The 16,382-nt window shown below is 57.6% G+C and overlaps 5 protein-coding genes across 5 annotated transcripts; 1 reads left to right on the forward strand and 4 right to left on the reverse strand.

The window, feature by feature from the left end:
• Nucleotides 1-1,125: 1,125 nt before the first annotated feature.
• B0T15DRAFT_514334 (uncharacterized protein) lies at nucleotides 1,126-1,703 on the forward strand (the record flags this gene model as incomplete). Its single annotated transcript, XM_062868110.1, has 2 exons — nucleotides 1,126-1,416; nucleotides 1,491-1,703. 2 exons carry the CDS (start codon nucleotides 1,126-1,128, stop codon nucleotides 1,701-1,703), a joined length of 504 nt encoding a protein of 167 aa, XP_062718070.1.
• A 1,604-nt stretch (nucleotides 1,704-3,307) lies between these two features.
• B0T15DRAFT_300097 (uncharacterized protein) lies at nucleotides 3,308-4,692 on the reverse strand. Its single transcript, XM_062863803.1, has 2 exons — nucleotides 4,586-4,692; nucleotides 3,308-4,486 (listed from the first exon to the last, which is right to left on the reverse strand). Exon 2 carries the CDS (start codon nucleotides 4,456-4,458, stop codon nucleotides 3,445-3,447), a length of 1,014 nt encoding a protein of 337 aa, XP_062718071.1. The 5' UTR covers nucleotides 4,459-4,486; nucleotides 4,586-4,692; the 3' UTR covers nucleotides 3,308-3,444.
• Nucleotides 4,693-5,375: 683 nt separating this feature from the next.
• On the reverse strand, nucleotides 5,376-7,576 carry B0T15DRAFT_300189 (monooxygenase-like protein). The gene is made up of 3 exons (XM_062863804.1): nucleotides 7,161-7,576; nucleotides 6,552-7,001; nucleotides 5,376-6,461 (listed from the first exon to the last, which is right to left on the reverse strand). Exons 1-3 carry the CDS (start codon nucleotides 7,379-7,381, stop codon nucleotides 5,525-5,527), a joined length of 1,608 nt encoding a protein of 535 aa, XP_062718072.1. The 5' UTR covers nucleotides 7,382-7,576; the 3' UTR covers nucleotides 5,376-5,524.
• A 409-nt stretch (nucleotides 7,577-7,985) lies between these two features.
• On the reverse strand, nucleotides 7,986-11,033 carry B0T15DRAFT_562039 (uncharacterized protein). Its single transcript, XM_062870566.1, has one exon. It carries the CDS (start codon nucleotides 10,761-10,763, stop codon nucleotides 8,277-8,279), a length of 2,487 nt encoding a protein of 828 aa, XP_062718073.1. The 5' UTR covers nucleotides 10,764-11,033; the 3' UTR covers nucleotides 7,986-8,276.
• A 550-nt stretch (nucleotides 11,034-11,583) lies between these two features.
• On the reverse strand, nucleotides 11,584-14,373 carry B0T15DRAFT_300211 (microtubule associated protein-domain-containing protein). Its single transcript, XM_062863805.1, has 3 exons — nucleotides 14,079-14,373; nucleotides 13,747-14,017; nucleotides 11,584-13,690 (listed from the first exon to the last, which is right to left on the reverse strand). Exons 1-3 carry the CDS (start codon nucleotides 14,187-14,189, stop codon nucleotides 11,805-11,807), a joined length of 2,268 nt encoding a protein of 755 aa, XP_062718074.1. The 5' UTR covers nucleotides 14,190-14,373; the 3' UTR covers nucleotides 11,584-11,804.
• Between the last annotated feature and the right edge of the window lie 2,009 nt (nucleotides 14,374-16,382).

Below are 16,382 nucleotides of genomic sequence, written 5' to 3' on the forward strand. Positions count from 1 at the left end.
CGTCTTTTACCGCTTGTTTCGTGCACCGCGAAGGTGTCATTGAAACGCCGACATATGCAGGGTAGACACGTGCAGTGCCAGCATGTCGCCGGATCACCAAGTCTTACTGGCTGGGGTCGAGCTTGCCAGATCCCAGAGAGCCCCTTTGATGATGAAAAGGGACTCGGGTCTTCCAGACTTCAAGTGAACCTGCAGTGGGGGGTTGCAGCAACTCGGCGAGTGCCTGGAGTCGCATTTCACTGGTGAAGGAAGCTGAATCCCTGATCGCTCCTTCCCAGGTTGAGTTTGCTATATCGAATCGAGCTCCGCCAAAGGTCTCGAGTGACACTGCAACGCGCCGATCGGCTTCCAGGTCGTTGCCTCGGCGCAATTCGCAATTCGCAGCTCCCAGGTCCTTTTCTTCCGTTCGCTTTCAATTGCAAGTCCTTTCCGGGAAAGTTGACCACCGAAGCTGGCCTTCTTTTTGAATCATTCGTCTGTTGTGCTTGGCTGTTTGTGTGCGCGATTGGCCGCTCTTCGTTTGACCACCACCACCATCAAATCACGTCGCACCCGCCTCTCGCCACCGATCACGTTACTGCCTACTGTCGGCTGCCTCGTTACTCCTGGCTAGCCGAGGGGATATAGGCCTGACAAGCCATCCTCCGACCTCTCCCGCCTTCTCGTCCCAGCTGCTGTTTTATGAGCCACGGCATGACGGAGTCCCGAAGAGAATAACCCTCGTCACCGGAAGCCATTGCGACAACCGAGCGTCGCCCAGTTGTTAGCTGCTTTCAGCCGCATTGCCCGCCTGCAATTCGTGTGGAAGGAGCACGGTCTTACCCGACCGATCGGATCTCCCGGTATCACGACTCTCTGACACAGATCGCGTTTCGGGTAGTCACACAGCGAGGAAATCGCTCCACCCTGCGCGACGGAGACATCCCGGCTACGGCTGCGATTGCGTCACAGCGTTCCTTGGCCGGTTCTGAACACTTGGCGAACGGGAGAGAATCTCGGTCAGCCGACGGTGTCACCCGGAAGAGAACGTTGAAGGTCATCGGCTGGAGACCTCCAACCACGACCGTGGTATAGCTCTTCTATCCGACAACCACTGTCCTCGTGGATTGTCAACAGCAGTTCGCGATGGCAAGCCAAGGCGGGCGCTTATCTTCAAGATGGGGGTGGCTCCTCCTCATGACATCTTCGACGGCTTCGGCCCTTTCACTCGCCAATGTCCAACCAATCATTCCGGCAACCGTTTCTCTTAGCTGTATCCTCGCCTACTACGCCATTATTCCCGACTGTACGGTGGACGACTTCGTTCGGGGAGATGCCTGCTCGGCAGCGTGTGTGGCGGGCCTGAAGAGGATCCAGAACAACATACGGGAGGCTTGCAGTGGCGCCGACATCCCGTCCGACTCGGTGCTTGGGCAGGTATTGAAGGGCAATCTGGTGGAATTGCTTTGTCCAGCTACATCGTCCGAACCCCCAACATCGAGTTCGAGTAGGAGTTCGACGGCGGCACCCACCACCGTCACGGTCAGGCGCACCTCAACAAGCACGCCAGCGCTCATTTTCACTACGGTTCGTTCCACGTCAACGAGCTCGACCACGTCAACGCAGACCGAGGAGTCAGACACACCCATTTCCAGCATCTCATCAACCGCTACTTCTTCAACAACCATTACAACAGCCGTCGAATCTACTGCCCCAACGAGTGAATCTTCAAGCTCGTCTCAGAGCGCAGCGACCTCGGCAGCGCCGACGTCAGGGGGCTCAGCAGACGAGAACTCGTCAGGAGGCGGGAGTCCGTTCGATATTGCAAGTAGCGATTCGAGCCATCTTGGTGCTCGTGGGATGAGTGTGGCATTCATAGTATTGGGTCTCTACGTAATACTTTTGCAATAATGGGGTCTGCGAGGCCTTGGGGACATGATGACTCTTTACACGTCATGGGTACTACGGGTTGGTGCTGGCTGAGGACGGGCGCAGGTAATCGATGGGACTATCGGAGGACAGTCATTGGGAATTGGGTAGAGCATGGCAGGTTGATCATGGAAAGCATGATGAAATGGGTCACGGCAACGGGCGCCGTGGGGGACCATCGAAGCGGTTCTCGTCTCACATCGATGATGAGATTTGACATCAATGGGAAGGCATGTAATTTACAATGATACCACAGCGTTCAATTCACGCCCCACGGGCTTCCCGGGCGACTTTACTTTTCAGAGAAAGAAGGACACACAACGTATCTAAAGGGGACACTGCGAACTGCGCGCAACAATGTACTGAAAGTGTGATACATAGGTATCCCGAGCACTCCAGGCGCCACCAGTTCATTTGTAGGGCTTTATAGACCGCATGATCACAAGCAAGCTAGCGTCCAACCCCATGCGCGCAGAAGCCAAACGCCATGGACGGTTCTAAGACTGACCTCCAGCTACGACAGAAAGGGTCCATTGAGTGTCGTGAGTGGCTATTCGAATCTGAAGTTGCGTCCTGGGAACCCTTCGTCTCAATGTCGAGATCCGTCCATCACGGAGCTCGAAGAGATCAGGATCCCATTCGCCATTTCCATCGCCGTCAACACGGTTGTCGAGGCCTTCCAACGCCGCGTGTATAGCAACAAGCAAAACTCTAGACCTTCCTTGCACCAAAGAACTGGACGGCAGTGTTGCAGACGCGATCCTGAGGTCGTGTTGCTTGGCGACCTCGATACCATCTTTGTTGATCATCTCGTTGTCCCACTTCATTCACGATCTCGTGGTACTGGCTGACGACCCCAATGTCATCCTTGTTGATCATCTCGTCGTCCTCTTCATTGTAGAGCCTGAGCTTGTTTTGGTGGCCAATTGCTCTTGTTGTGAACCCGTCGTCACCCTGGTGGTAGTTCCCGTTTGAGCCAAGGTAGAAGTATACGCCGCTATTGTCTTTCCATACTTCTTTCTTCAGCACCTTCCCCTGAGCCTTGGGGTAGAACCGCCGGTTTGTCAATAACCTCGATCTTCCACTGGTAGTACCCGAGCACATTCCCCCAAATGGGGCGGGCTGTGGTACCTTCGATAACTGGCGGGCCGTGTGCTCCTTTCGTCGTGATGCAGGTCCAGTAGTCCTTGGCACCCCACCCCCGATCCGGCCTCCGAAGTGAAAAGTGGCCGACCTTTGAGGCCAACCGGCAGTTGCATCATCTTACATACTTTGGAGAGTTGCCGTGTTTTCAGGACCCGTGGACATAACGACTGAGAAACCCCAAATCAAAATATTGGCGGCTGGGTACCTGGTATCTTAGCAGTTGGATTCTAAGTGGCTGATTGCAGCCTCTCTCTTCCGTTCCGTCTCTCATTCCCTCCTTCGCTCTTTCAGTCCCCCATTTCGTTTCCTCTTTCAATCCCTCCTTCTTTCCATCCTTCCCTTTCTTCCGGGTCCCTCTTACTTTCCCTCCTTCCTTCTCATCTTCCTCCCTCATGCCGTCGAAGCCCACAGATCCCTCAACTGAATGATTCCGGGGATACTCGCCAGCACGCCGACCGTCATTTCGCTCACCAGGCCCTTATCGCTGCCCCAGTGAAGCGTGAGCGGCGCCCACGCAAGCTGCCGCGCGGTCTTCTTGGCCCATTCGCCGCGCTCCGCCTTGGTCTTGGCGCCGAAGCCGCCGCCGAGTCGCTCGGCCGCCAGCTTGCCCAACTCGATGCCCACGTAGGCGCCCCAGAGGCGCGCGCTCCACTTGAACGCACGCCCCTGCTGCGCCGGCGTCCACGACATGACGCCCCGCGACGAGAGGTAGGCGCCGTTCTCCAGGGCTTGGAAGGTAACGCACAGGACGAGGCGGAGGTATTCTAGCGCCGCGGCTGCCTTGCTGCTGGATGGTTCCTTTTCGGCGTCCTTAGTGGAGGAAGGAGGAGAAGAAGAACAGAGGAGGGTCCGCCGGAGGAGGCCGCGCGCCCAGAAGTACATGCCCAGCAGCGCCCACAGCCGCAGGATCATGCGGGCTTCGCTGAGTAGGGAGGAGAGCGCGGACAGGCGCTTGGAGAGGAGCAGCGCTAGGGTGGCGGTTGCCGGGAGTGCGGTCTTGGCCCCTGTGGCTCCGGCGGCGGTGGCGGGGGAGGTAAAGACGACGGTTGTGCCGCGCGGGAGCGAGGCGACCAGGGCAATCCACTCGCGCGCGGAGCGTCGCAGGGCCGACTGTGACAGGGATGAGAGCACCGAGGCGCTGAGCTTGGACGTGTAACAGAGGAAGAGCATCACGGTATCGATGCCCGAAGGCGTAGCCAGGCATTTGTCGAGGCGGGTGAGGAAGGCATCGACGTTGGAGGGCAGCGCGGCCAGCAGCGCGCCCAGAGGAAGCGGTCGCCGCTTCGGGGTTCTTGCCGGCGGCGTCGAGGACGGGATTGGCTCGCCCGAGGGCAGGTCGGCAACCGGCGCGGCAACCGGCGCCTCGGGCTCGGGGGTGGGTATCGTTGCTGATGCGTCGGCCATTGTTTGAAGGCTGATACTATGTAGCAGGCTGGTGGTGTTGGCGCTCGAGAATTTCAAGTTGTTGCGATGTCAGATTGGATGTTGGAGTGCTACCACAGCGTTTGAAGCGGTCGGGTGCTGGGCGTACACATGTAATTGGGATTGGTGGAACTTAGCGGAGGACTTGGAGCCAAACTATTAGTTAAGGCAGCTCTCGGCGTGGCAACCACGTCAGTACACAAGCGGTCCAACCTGCCAGTCACTCGACCGCGACGGGATGGAAGCTCTGGAACTCGACACCCGGGCGGGAACAGTGTGAAATGGGGGCTCCGCGGTTCGCCGCTCGCTGCACTAGCACAGTTGCCGATACTGCAGCGCACAATGCCTCGGTCTACGGAGCAAGATGTTGACACTTCCCCACAAGTTCGGTGGATTCCGCTAGTCCCGAAATCGGGCTAGCTCCGGGGTTGCAGATGGGGGTGCCAAGACTACGAGCCATACCCCGAGGAGTGCACACACGCACCCTTAAGGTACTAGTAGGCTGGCTGGTAAGTATAAGCAACAACGAGTCAAGCGAGCAGAAAGATGAGATAAGAGAGAAAGGGAGAAGGAAGGACGCAGAAATTCTAACTTACAATTCGAATCTGGCTGATACGAATTGTTTTGGTGTACTAGTGCTTGCTTTGCTAAGGTAAGCTGATAAGGTACGTCCCGTCCCAGCTTCCCAAGGCCGCCAGCCTACCAACCTAGAGCCGGTTTCCGTTTTGGAAGTGAAGGAAGGGACTGGCATATTAACTCACTGTCAACCTTCCTTCCTGTGAGCTTCTTTTTTAATGTGCGTCCTTGCAAGCTTTTTCTCCCGCCGAGTTTACAATTACATCCCTAACACTCATGAAGTTTTGGCACGATTGGGGCTGGGACGATTTTGGAGATGATGAGGATGATGACGATGACTGGGATCCAAAGGTTACTAAGCATTCACATATCCGGATTACGCCTCAGATCATTGGCGATCTCCAACGCATTAAAAGCGGCTAGATATGGGAACGGCCGTGAAGAACTTCCCGTCACAGCAAGCAAACAGACATCAGACAGCGAACTGTAGCTTCACGTCTTCCCAACCTCTCCTCCGCCTGAAGCTCACTCGACTCGATCTACCACCCGTATCCGTATCCCAAGCCGGATGAGCCATGGCGCAGCCCGCATAACCAGCCCGGGCAGCGGGCACCGTGACGCCCTCGACGTCAAACAACAGCGAGACGGCGCCCACCATGCAGACGACCTCGGTCACGGCAAAGCGCCGACCGGGACAGAGGTGCTTGCCCCCGCCGAAGGGGATCAGGGCCCCGCGGCGCTTCTTCTCCTCGTCCGGCGGCGTCGCAATGAACCTCTCCGGGTTGAAGACCTTGGCGTTGGGCCCCCAGACCTCCTCGCTCAAGTGCGGTACTCCGTGGAACCACTGCGCGTTGTTCCCCTTCTTCAGGAGGTATTCTCGCCCGTCGGCGTCGCGCAGCACCGTGTCCTCCAGCACGCGCCGATAGCCGCAGAGCTTGTTGTACAGTCGCTGCACTTCCTGGAAGCACGCGCCGAGGAACGGCTTCTTGTCGAGCTCGGCTGCACGGATGGTCGCGCAGTAGTGGCTGCTGCTGCTGCTGCTGCTGCTGTAGCTGCCCTCCTCGACGACAGTAGTCGCCTCGAGGACCTCCTGCCGCACCCGCGCCACGTAGTCGGAGCGGGAAAAGACGTTAGTGAAGACCCAGGCCAGCGAGGGGATCGTGTTGATCAGCGACGTCCATGGGATGTCGACCTCGCCCGCTACAAGATCGCTCTCGTCGACCCCGATCTGGCGCCGGCTTGCCGCGCGAATTCTGACGTAGGCCGACACATCCGGTCCCTGGTCGTGGCCGACCATGTAATACTTGCGCAACGCCGCCCGGATGCGCCTGCGCGCTGCAACGGCTCTTGGGGCGAGCCATCGCGGGGCAAGACCCAGCGTCAGGACGGTGATGCTCTTGTCAAACTCCCTACAAGGCTCGTTAGCCTTTTTTAGCATTTTGCAAAGTTGACCCAACCCCAGTCCGTCATCCTTGATCTTTTGTAAGGAGAACACACACCACACATCATCGAGCACGTCCGGCGTGACCGGGTTGTTGCTGCCATACAGCGCCATCATGATCGCTTGCGACATGACATCCCTCAGCCAATCCGCCACATTCGGAATCTCATGCGCTTCGCCATCACCACCACCACCACCGCCCCGCCCGATGCGATTCAGCTCTGCTGCAATCTGCCCCAACGCCTTGCCGGCCACTCCCCGCAGCGGCTCGCCCGACAGGGACGGGTGGAACGCCTTGGTGACGGAAGGCAGGTAGCCCGGGTCCTCCCTGAACCTGTCCATCTCGCGCTGGCTCACGCCCAGCGCATTCTTGGAGAACAGCTCGATGAAGGGATCGAACGACAGGTTCTGGCTGCGCAGGCCCGCCGAGATCAGCGGGACCGAGTTGATGAGGTACAGCTTGCCGTCCAGCACGGGCAGCGTGCAGATGGGCAGATGTGATGCCTCGCTTTTTTCGTGTGTGGTTTGTTTTTCCCCAGCCGGTCAGCGCACACGTACACGTACACGCGCACACACACACACACCAAGCTTTTGGTTTTGGCTACTGGTATGAAACCTGACTTTTTATATGAATCAAAGGGTAAGGTAAGGTAGAGAGACAACTCACTACAGCCGCTGGAAATACCCGCCGCCTTCCCAGACTATCGAGAAGGCGTGTCCGATCAGGGGGATCTTAGGCCGCAGCACAGGCGGCTCGCGCGGGTCGTACGTAGGATAGAGCACCCGTCTGAGCTGGAGTATGAGGAAGGGGAGTAGTAGCGCGGCAACAACGAGCAGCGTGGCCGGTGGGATGTTGTTGTCTAGCTCGATCAGATCGGATGCCGCCATTGTGACCTGCTTGGATTCCCGAGATGCTAGTCATACATACTATACTGTACTGTATGTATGCAGGAGGCATTGGAACAGGAAGCCATTTATGTAGCTAGGCTCACAAAAAACCTGACAAGGGGGCCATCGGAAATGGCTGCAAAAGTTCCTGTCAAAAAGTCTTTGTTTGCTCCTGCGGATCGCCACACGGCTTCGCACTAAGGGCTGGTTGTGGGCTTGCAGACGGAGTCGCTCACGGGATACCAACCAGGCCGGGAAGGGGGAACTTCCGGTGTCATTCATTCGTCGACGGGCATCGAACAATACTATCATGTTAGTGGCGAGCCCTCACAAAGACGCCCCCTTACTTCCCTTCCTAACCGGGAGCCCCATCGTTGAAAAAAGAAGAGTCCTACGCCGAACCCGCCCGGTAGGTACCTCGTTGAGGAAACAGGGAGTCAAGAAAATAGAACCAACTCAAGAGAAAAAAAGGAGAAAGTGAGAAAGGAACATGGAAGAAGAGATGAAAATGAGAAACAAAGATAGCAACCGGATGAATATCCGTCCGGTCTACAGGTATAAATCCAGTGGAATCTACGTGCATGTGTACATGCTTTGGTGGCCAGAGAGACAGAGCTGGTTGAGCATACTTAAACTTTTGTTTTTGTCTATGAGATATCTCCCGGGGTATCACTAGGTACTAGTAGGTATGGTGCGCTCGCGAAAGGAAAACTGAACGCCAAAAGAGAACAAAGAAAAGGTGCGTGGCACCGGTCCCATACAAATACAATCTCTACCGTCCATGCTCACGGAAATCTCACCTCTGCCCAGCGCGAGTTGAACTGTGCAGTGTCATTGCTCCCACCCCGACCGAATAAAAAAGAAGGAAAAAGAAAAGAAGAACATACGCGGGCCCTCAGCGCTCCCTCTTCTTCCTCTCCTTCCCACCCTTCCCATACGAAGAAGGCGGAGGCGGCACCACAACGCCGTGCCTGCCCCCGGCAGTAACACTATCCCACACACTCTGGCCCACCCGCGCCGGTATCTTCCGGCCCCGCAGCCGCTGATCGATCAGCCACATGCCGACGACAAACTCCTCCTTGCCCAGCGTGCCCCTCCCTTGCCTGTCGACCAGGTCCCACACCTCGGCCAGCTCGTCCGGGGGTAAGCGGCTGCGGCTCCAGATGTCGCGCACCACGATGTTGACCACCAGCTCCGCCTCGGGCGTGCCCTCCCCCGCTCTACCTCTATCTCCATCATGACCATTATCATGACCATCACCATCTGGATGATGATCTTGACCGGAAGAGAAACCCCAGCCGGGGCGCAGGAACAGGCCGCGGTTGCTGGCCCACACGGCCTCGTACCGCCGCCGCTCGCGCGCCGTTACCTCGTCGCGCCAGCGCCGGCGCGACCCTTCGTGGTGCGCGTGCTTGCGGTTGCCGCCGCTGAGGAGCGCCTTGGTGGCGCTGCGCCGCCCGCCGTGGTGGTGGCCGTGGCCGTGGTGGTGGTGGTGCATGCGCCGGCGCGCGTCTTCGTCGTCCGACAGCGAAGGGTGCGGGCCGCGCAGCGTCGGGAGGAGCATGCTGCCCCCGGTGCGCTGCTGTCGTTGTTTGTGAGCGGCAGCGCCCTGTGCTTGCTGGGAGCGGACGCTCTCTGCTGTGCGCTGTGGCTGGAGCGGGCTGCGGCCACCACCACCGCCAGAACGGCGGGGTGCGGGGACCGGAGGCGGGTGGGACATGGAGTGGGCTGTTGTGGTAGACGTCAGACGGGACGAAGCCAGGTTGCCGGCGACGATGGCGTTGGTGAGGGAGCTGAGGGTCAAATTCGGCGTGGAAGCGTTTCGTGCTGGCAGATGGTGTAGGTCTAGCGTGGAGCGTTCTGTTTGGGCGGGAGGTCGCTGACGGGGCTGCGCAGGTCGGTCTGACGCCTTGCCTGCTTCTCTGGTTGGCGGCATCGCCCACGACTGCACCGAGGAGGCCGAGACGAATGTGTCGTCAGATGAGGCGGAGCTCTGCGACAGACGACGCAGTGTTGCAGTTGGCTCCTGACTTTCCTGGAAGGATGCACCTTTGGGACTGCTTTGTGCCCCGAGAGGCGCGAGTCGGACGGTTGATTCCGCCATTTTTGGGGTGCTTGACGCTCTCCTTGCAGCGGTAGGAGACTTGAGTCGTGGTGTCTTGACAGGAGCTTTTGGCCGCGGCGAAACGACTTTCGGAGGATAGCGGTGAGCGTGGGTAGACGAGGGCGTTGATGGGCGCATGTCCCTGTCAGCTGTCGGTTTTGGGTCTGCCAACTGCTGGCTATTAAGAGTGTCTGTCTGTGGCAACTGGCTCTTCCCATCAGACGATCTCAAGTTGCCACCCTGCGTAGGCAGCACCTTTGGCTTTGGTTTCGGTCTGGGTCTGGGCTCCACCTTTTGCTGTTCTTGCAGCGCCTTTTCTGCTCCCACCTGTCTGACCAGCAACGGTGCCCTCCTCTTCACGGGATCCACGTCATCCCGACCGTTTCTACTCTCGAACAGAGACACCAGCGAGGTGGTCGGCGGAATAGGCGCCGTGTCCGGGCCCTCCGCCTCCGCTCTCCGTTCGCCGGCTCTCGTACCCCCTAATCCCAGCGAACCACCCGTCATCACGCTCGCAGAGCCTACGCTCTGTCCCCTGCTCCGAGCAACCCTCCTCCCGCCCTCCAAGCTCGGCTGTGGGCTAGGAATCCGGACAGGCGAGGCCGACCTGCTCGCAGCCAAGGTCGCGGCAATAAGCGATGGCGACGGCGACGGCGATGCCGCGCTCAGCCTCCCACCACCCGGAGCCAAAAGGAGCGCACTCCCGTTTCCACAAGCAGCATGCAGCTCCGCTAACCTCTGCGCAACCATTCCGCCGTGCAAATGCCCTCCTCCTCCTTCTCCGCCTGGTGTCGGCCCCGGTGCCGTTTCTTGCACCGTCCCGCCTCTACCAGCACTGGCCCCCGTTACTTGCCGACTCAAGCCAGCTGTAGCTGTAGCTGTATTCCCCGATTCACCAGCCGATCTCGGCCGAGGGGCAGCAGCGTGCGTAGCAGCCAATAGCGCCCCATTGACCTTCTCTCGGCCTCGCCGCTCCGTCCCTTGTTGTGCCTGTCCTGCAGTATTCGTGCTGTGGCTAGCACCCTGTGCAGCATTGTGTGTCCTCGAAGGCGGGGGCTGAGGACCGCTGCTGCCTCCTGCTACCGTCTTCCTCTGGTTGTTATTGTTGTTATTGTTGTTGTTATTGAACGCGAGCGTTGCACCTTGCAGGGCGGTCGAGATAGCCGGGTTAGCATTGTTGCCGGATGCTGACAGAGCTGAAGCAGTCGTAGAGTGAGCAGTTGGTGCGCCGCGGCCGTGGTTCTGGCTGTTCCGAGTCGGCGACGGCGGAGGTTGCATAGGTGGACGGAAGAGGGAGCCCGAGCTAAGGTGAACAGACGGGCGTGAGTAGACGGCTGTTTCCCGGTCCTGTTGCGAGCTTGGATACCTCAGGTACCTTAGGTAGCTGGACAGCAAACAGCTTGTGGGTGCGGGAGCAACGAAGATGAGACCCTAAGGCGGAAGACGGGAGGGTTTGTTGACGGCCTCCAAAGTCGTATGATCTGTGTCGGCATCAATTGTGTTCCGTTGTTGAAAGAATCTCGGGCCTTAAAGAACGATACGTATTGGGGTTACAGCGGCTAACGTTACTTGGCCAATGGACGCCAGGGTGCGTAAGGCTGAGGCGCTAGCTCAGGGGTGATGGGTCTCTCAGCAGCAGCTCGGCGGGGTCACAGTTGATCTGCAAGAACAAGTGTAAATATGACATAGATCGGACTTCTACGGATACACCACATGCGTCGGGTACACGTACAGTACCGATGCAGCGTACCATAGTACAATACCTACGGTTGTTGAGGGCATCTCCAAGATCGTAGAGTGATCATTCAGGTAGGAAGCTATTGGAACCAGTGCGAAGAACCACCTATATTCTCCGTGACGAGTCGAGCAATCAAATAAACACAATCCTGCCCATACAATACCTCCGAATCTTGGGTGACCCTTTGTGAAGGAAGGATGTTTTGTCTCCTGCTCGTCTACCTACCCACGCTAACATAACCCAAACATATACATGTATACGCGAAAAACCAGATAAGCCACTCCATAATGAGGCTGTTGAATCGGCAGCCCGCGCCAGCCAGAAGAAGAGAAAGGCCACAATTACAAAAGAAGCCCAGACTCACTGAATGCCGAGACGAAAAAGAAAGAAGCAGGTATGTCGCATAATAGAGAACACGCAGTTGCGAACTGCATCCAACGCCTCGCCCGACCCCCCACAAGCATCCGACAACACAGTGCAGGCGACATCAACGCATATGGCTGCCCAATCAAGCAAGACATGTCGTCGTGGCCGCCGTAATTCATACCCGTCATCCCAGACATATACCAGAGCTCTGCCCATCAGGCAGCGTCCTCATCGGTCCACTCGCTCCCGGAAATGATCCGGTTGCCTTCGCGGTCCACCGTGCCCTGCCCGGCATAAGCGGGCGGGATGCCCCGATACCGCTTTATGTTGGCGGCTTGCGGCCTCCCGTAGATTGCCTCGGGAGTGACCCGCTTGCCCGCCGCCCGCGCGGCACGCAACCTCGCAAAATACGCGTCCGAAAGGTCCTCCTCTGGTTCCGAGTTGTCGTCATACGTCTCCCAGTTCTCAGAGCCCGTGACGACGGTCGATGTATTGGAGGTCTGTCGTACTGGTGGCGGCGGCGGCGCCTGCGCATACGAATGCTGGGTAGCCCGCGATTCTGGTCGCGGAGCGTAATAGTCCCGAGACGCCGGTCTGCTGTTTTCCTCGTAGGAATACCTCTCTTCCCTGTCGTCATAGACATCCTCCGGCTCAACCTGCCGGACAATGCTGGACCCCAGGACAGATCGATAATGGTTCACTGGCGTCTCCAGCTCTGGTGCCGGCAACAGCTCTCGCATCTTCGGCGGCGGCGCCCTTAGGACAGGATTGACCGAACGGACACTGCCCCCTCCGACCCTTGACTCTGGCCGGGTTGGGCGATCGGTGGAGTTACCGCCATGTTTGAGATTCGAGAGTGGCTGCCGCGCGGGAATTCGCGATGGGCTGCCCTTGTTGTTTGCCGGTGCCCCGCGGAGAGTCCCGTTTGACTTGGCCGTGTTCGCAGCCGGCGCAGTTGTCGGCGTCTTGGCTCCAACCCTTGGCCCAGACTTGATGCTGTTGACGCTTTTGGCCCGGCTAAGTGGGGCATTGCCCGTGCTTGCTTGCGTTGGCGTCGGACCAGGCGTCCTGGATCTAGGGCCCGGTGCTGGCTTCGGGTCCTCGCCCTCGAGACAGTCAAGATACCGCTCTCCGTGTACGAGAAACGGCCGGCCGTACTCGTCCTCCCACTTCTCCAGCGCCTTGCGCAACTCAGCTGTGACTTTCGGAAGTTCCTTCGCAATCCGCTTTCTCATCTTCTCCTCTCGAAGAAGCTTGCCCGGGTCCCGCTTTTCGCCCTTCTGACCGCGCAGCATCAGCCGCGACGCATCCTGACTCGAGGCTGCTAACTCATCCCGTTCGTGCACAAGGCTCTTGTGCTTATCAACGAGAGCGAGCGTCGGGGCACGCTGTTCTTTCAGCATTTCCAGCCGAGCAATCTCATGCTCGTGCGCCTCAAGAAGAGCGTCGCTGTAGACATCTGAAAAGGCAGGGGTAAACTCGAGCATCTCGTCCTCCGAGAGATACAAGGCGTCCCAGAGTTCCTGAAGCTTGAAGCGCGCATCTTCAACAAACAGATGCAGGTTCTGTCTCTTGAGTTCGTTCAGCCTGGCCAACTCATCTTCAAACTCATTGATCTGCCGGATGCCGCAACCGCGGTTGCTGTTCAAGAACGCCTTACGCTCCCTTTCCTCGACCCCCAGCTTTTCCCAGAGGGCTTCTACTGCGCTCCTGAGGTCCTTCAGGCGCCTCTCGCGGCTCTTTTTTTCCTCCGCGAGCTTGTCCCTCTTGGACCGCAGCCGAGCAATGTCCTCTTCGTGGAGACCGAGCTGTTCGGGCGCATCGCGACAGTACTTGACAATCGCGCCGTCCGTCTGCGCCTGCGGCGTTCCGAGTTCGGCCCACAGTTGAATGATATTCTCGGCTAGCGTCTTCACTGTCGCCACGCGGCGCGTGTACTCTTCATACACGCGCGTAAACTCGGCATCCAGCTTATCCACATAGGCCGAGGATAGGTCGAAGCTAGGCGGAATGGATTGGTTTGGTCCCGTTGGTGGAAGAGCCAGCTTGACGAAGCTTGGCTCGAGATGAAGCGAATAAGACTCGAGCGCTTGGGCCAGTTCTACTAACTGTCAGTTTCTATGTGATCTTCGTTACCGCCTCGGAGTGTTGACGTACTCTTGACTTCTTCATATCGCTCTCTATGGAGGCGGGCGATGTGCTTGTGTTTCTCCTTGAGGACCTGGAGACACCTCGTGAGAGGATAGGTTATTTTCAGATCGTCGTTGTCGTCGGGTTGGTAGCTCCGGCGCAACTTGTTTTCATCGAGAGAGGCTTCCATCTGCCGGATCGTGGTGATCATCTTTTGCGCTTCGTCGACCATCTCTTTCTTCTCTGCTGCAACAAGGCGCACTTGGTTATGTAATGCGTCGGACAGAGCCTCGAAGAGCTGTCAAGGGCGTCGTTAGCGAGGAAGCAGATTAGCTGGGTTGTGCGACAATCTGTCTTACCTCTGCCTCGCGCGCCTCGCGATCATGGTTGGGAACTCCAATCTCGTCAAACAAACCATGCAGCTGGTCAATTATTGTGTTGACCTGCTGTGCCAGATAGCTGGTATCCATCGTTGAGGCACAGTGCTTTAAGATCGGACTGAGGTTAGACGGACGCCGGGGAACTCGTGGGCTCCGGCGCCGAACTTCCAAAGTTTGACAAGGTGCTGTGTTGTCAAGTCCAGGGCAAGATTGGTTGTGGTGGGGTGTCACCGACCACAATGACGTGCAGCTAGCCTCTGCAGCTAAGTTCTGTTGTTTGCAAGCCGCGGCGTTATCTAAGCATGCCCGTAGTGACTGGGGTCAGCGCATCGCCGAAAAAAATATCAAGGCGTCCTCAAAAATGCCCGAATCGCATCAGAAACCGGCAAGCGGATGCTCTGCGGTAGCGGCAGCTTGACTTAGGGTAAGAAAGAACGATTGGGAAGAATAAGATCTCGATGGAGATGTTGGAGTGCGGGACATTGCTGTGTTTTCAGGTAATCATGGGAGTTGCACAAATGCATCTTTCGCGCCTTCCTTCTCGTTTCCAGGGCAACGGACGTCTGTTCCCGGTATCATATCACCTGCAGGTAATATCTTGGTGGGGCAAGGGAGGCTCGATCCGATCGCGCAGATCGCTCGCACTTTCAACCCCGCATTGGCGCTTACAGTCTCAGCAGTGCCCACCCGCCTTACCAGCTGAATGCTTCGTTTTCAAACTCTAGCGGGACATTCCATGCGCCGGATCGCGACGGAGACGATTTGAGGCATCTCAACGCACTATCTCGCTAGCCATCGACTCTTCTTGTCTTTGCCTTCATGGCTTTCCCGTTCAGCTGGCACCGGCCAAATCTCAACACCAGCCTCAGCTTTCTAACATCCCTGGTCGGACGAATTTCGCATGCAAGGGAGGCTCTGGCTGCGCGGCTGACTCTCACGCCATTCCGTGTTTGTACAGCTAGCAAGGGTGCTGCCAAGTTCAACACCCCCTTCCAAGAAAAACGTCACGCTCGAGCTCCTTCTCTCCGCCGGCATCAGGACGTCGGCAAATATGGGCACGGTGGCCTGCCGAGCTCATAGCTTGGACAGTGTCCCCCGATGTCCGGACAGCATCCAACGCCGGAGAAGCCACGTTCCGGATCCGGTGCGGTTACACCAAGTAGAACAGGACCTCGACTCGGCAAACGACTAACTAGGCCTTCCCGCGGGCCTTCGAGGTCTACTCCAGACGAACAGCAGATGTCGCAATGCGAATCGATGTCTTCTAGACTCTCCGCATGCGCCCCAATCATGGAGTCGCTCTTGACAGATCCGGATCTATCGGCGCTGGCTAACTGCTTGACACAGCTGTCAGTATGGTCCAAAGCAAAGTTGTTTTGGGTCACACATGTTACCCATGGCTTCAACAGCAAAAGCGTCTTACCTAAGTGGGCAGCACTCCAAGCGGCTTATCCATACTGGTGGCTCTCTTCTACTTCATCCTACCTGCCAGGATTGTTTCCGCCGTGATCTTACGAAGTGGGTTGACATGGTAACCACATGTTATACTCCAGGAGCAGCTCCTCCCCAGCTCCCCAACCGCATCACTTCAAGCGAGCCCGGACTCAATGTCCAATTCGTCCTGTCGCTTCTTCTCTTGCTCTTCGGATCCGGTGACGGCCTTTGGCATCCGATGCTTACTGATCGCCCAGCTGCCGAACCCCGCACTCACGGCTCCCAAAATCTCAATGCGATGCGGTCTGAGCGTCAACTGTTCCCACCCCGGGTCCGTTGAGACGGGTGAGGACAGTCTGCTCCATGCTTGTTTGAGCTCTCCAACAGCCTTATAGGCAGAAATCGATCTTCAAGAGTCACCTTCTGCAAAGCACTGCACATTGGCCAACCATAGCTTCTTCCGCCCCTACTACTCAAGGCCTATCCATCCCTCACCTTAGATGCCTCAAGCGGGTGCTGAACTGGTTGGGTAGGTAGGTAGCTTTTCATATGCCGCGGAGCTATCGAGCCGCATGTTCTTTGTGGCCAGTCTCAGAGCCCAGAAACTCGCAGAACCGCCAGTCTATCGCTGAGTCAAGGGCTTTGAAGTTACGAGTCAAGATCCGATGTCTGTGCCATGGTACCCAGGCCGGCAGTTGCCCCTGTTCCGAGCTCCCATGGCGCATTACCCCAGATCCTCATTCTGCCCTGCAGATCTTCTTGTTGCCCTCCCACCGGTCCTCGCATGAGTCCCAGTCCTTGTCGAGATCGGAACGACCGGCCGAGGTGAGCTTTCGTGATCTGTTTGTT

The sequence above is a fragment of the Chaetomium strumarium genome (assembly GCF_033439665.1).
Source record: "Chaetomium strumarium strain CBS 333.67 chromosome Unknown B0T15scaffold_7, whole genome shotgun sequence".
Classification (NCBI taxonomy): Eukaryota; Fungi; Ascomycota; class Sordariomycetes; order Sordariales; family Chaetomiaceae; genus Chaetomium; species Chaetomium strumarium.

Bases quoted from the DNA above. Each gene is read 5' to 3' on its own strand.
- B0T15DRAFT_300211 (XM_062863805.1), bottom strand. From the start codon at position 14,189: ATGGATACCAGCTATCTGGCACAGCAGGTCAACACAATAATTGACCAG. The intron at 14,018-14,078 runs GTAAGACAGATT...CGCCCTTGACAG, and splicing joins GCGAGGCGCGCGAGGCAGAG to CTCTTCGAGGCTCTGTCCGA. The intron at 13,691-13,746 runs GTACGTCAACAC...GACAGTTAGTAG, and splicing joins GCGATATGAAGAAGTCAAGA to AACTGGCCCAAGCGCTCGAG.
- B0T15DRAFT_300189 (XM_062863804.1), bottom strand. From the start codon at position 7,381: ATGGCGGCATCCGATCTGATCGAGCTAGACAACAACATCCCACCGGCC. The intron at 7,002-7,160 runs GTGAGTTGTCTC...ACACGAAAAAAG, and splicing joins GGGTATTTCCAGCGGCTGTA to CGAGGCATCACATCTGCCCA. The intron at 6,462-6,551 runs GTGTGTGTTCTC...CGAGCCTTGTAG, and splicing joins GACGTGCTCGATGATGTGTG to GGAGTTTGACAAGAGCATCA.
- B0T15DRAFT_562039 (XM_062870566.1), bottom strand. From the start codon at position 10,763: ATGCAACCTCCGCCGTCGCCGACTCGGAACAGCCAGAACCACGGCCGC.
- B0T15DRAFT_300097 (XM_062863803.1), bottom strand. From the start codon at position 4,458: ATGGCCGACGCATCAGCAACGATACCCACCCCCGAGCCCGAGGCGCCG.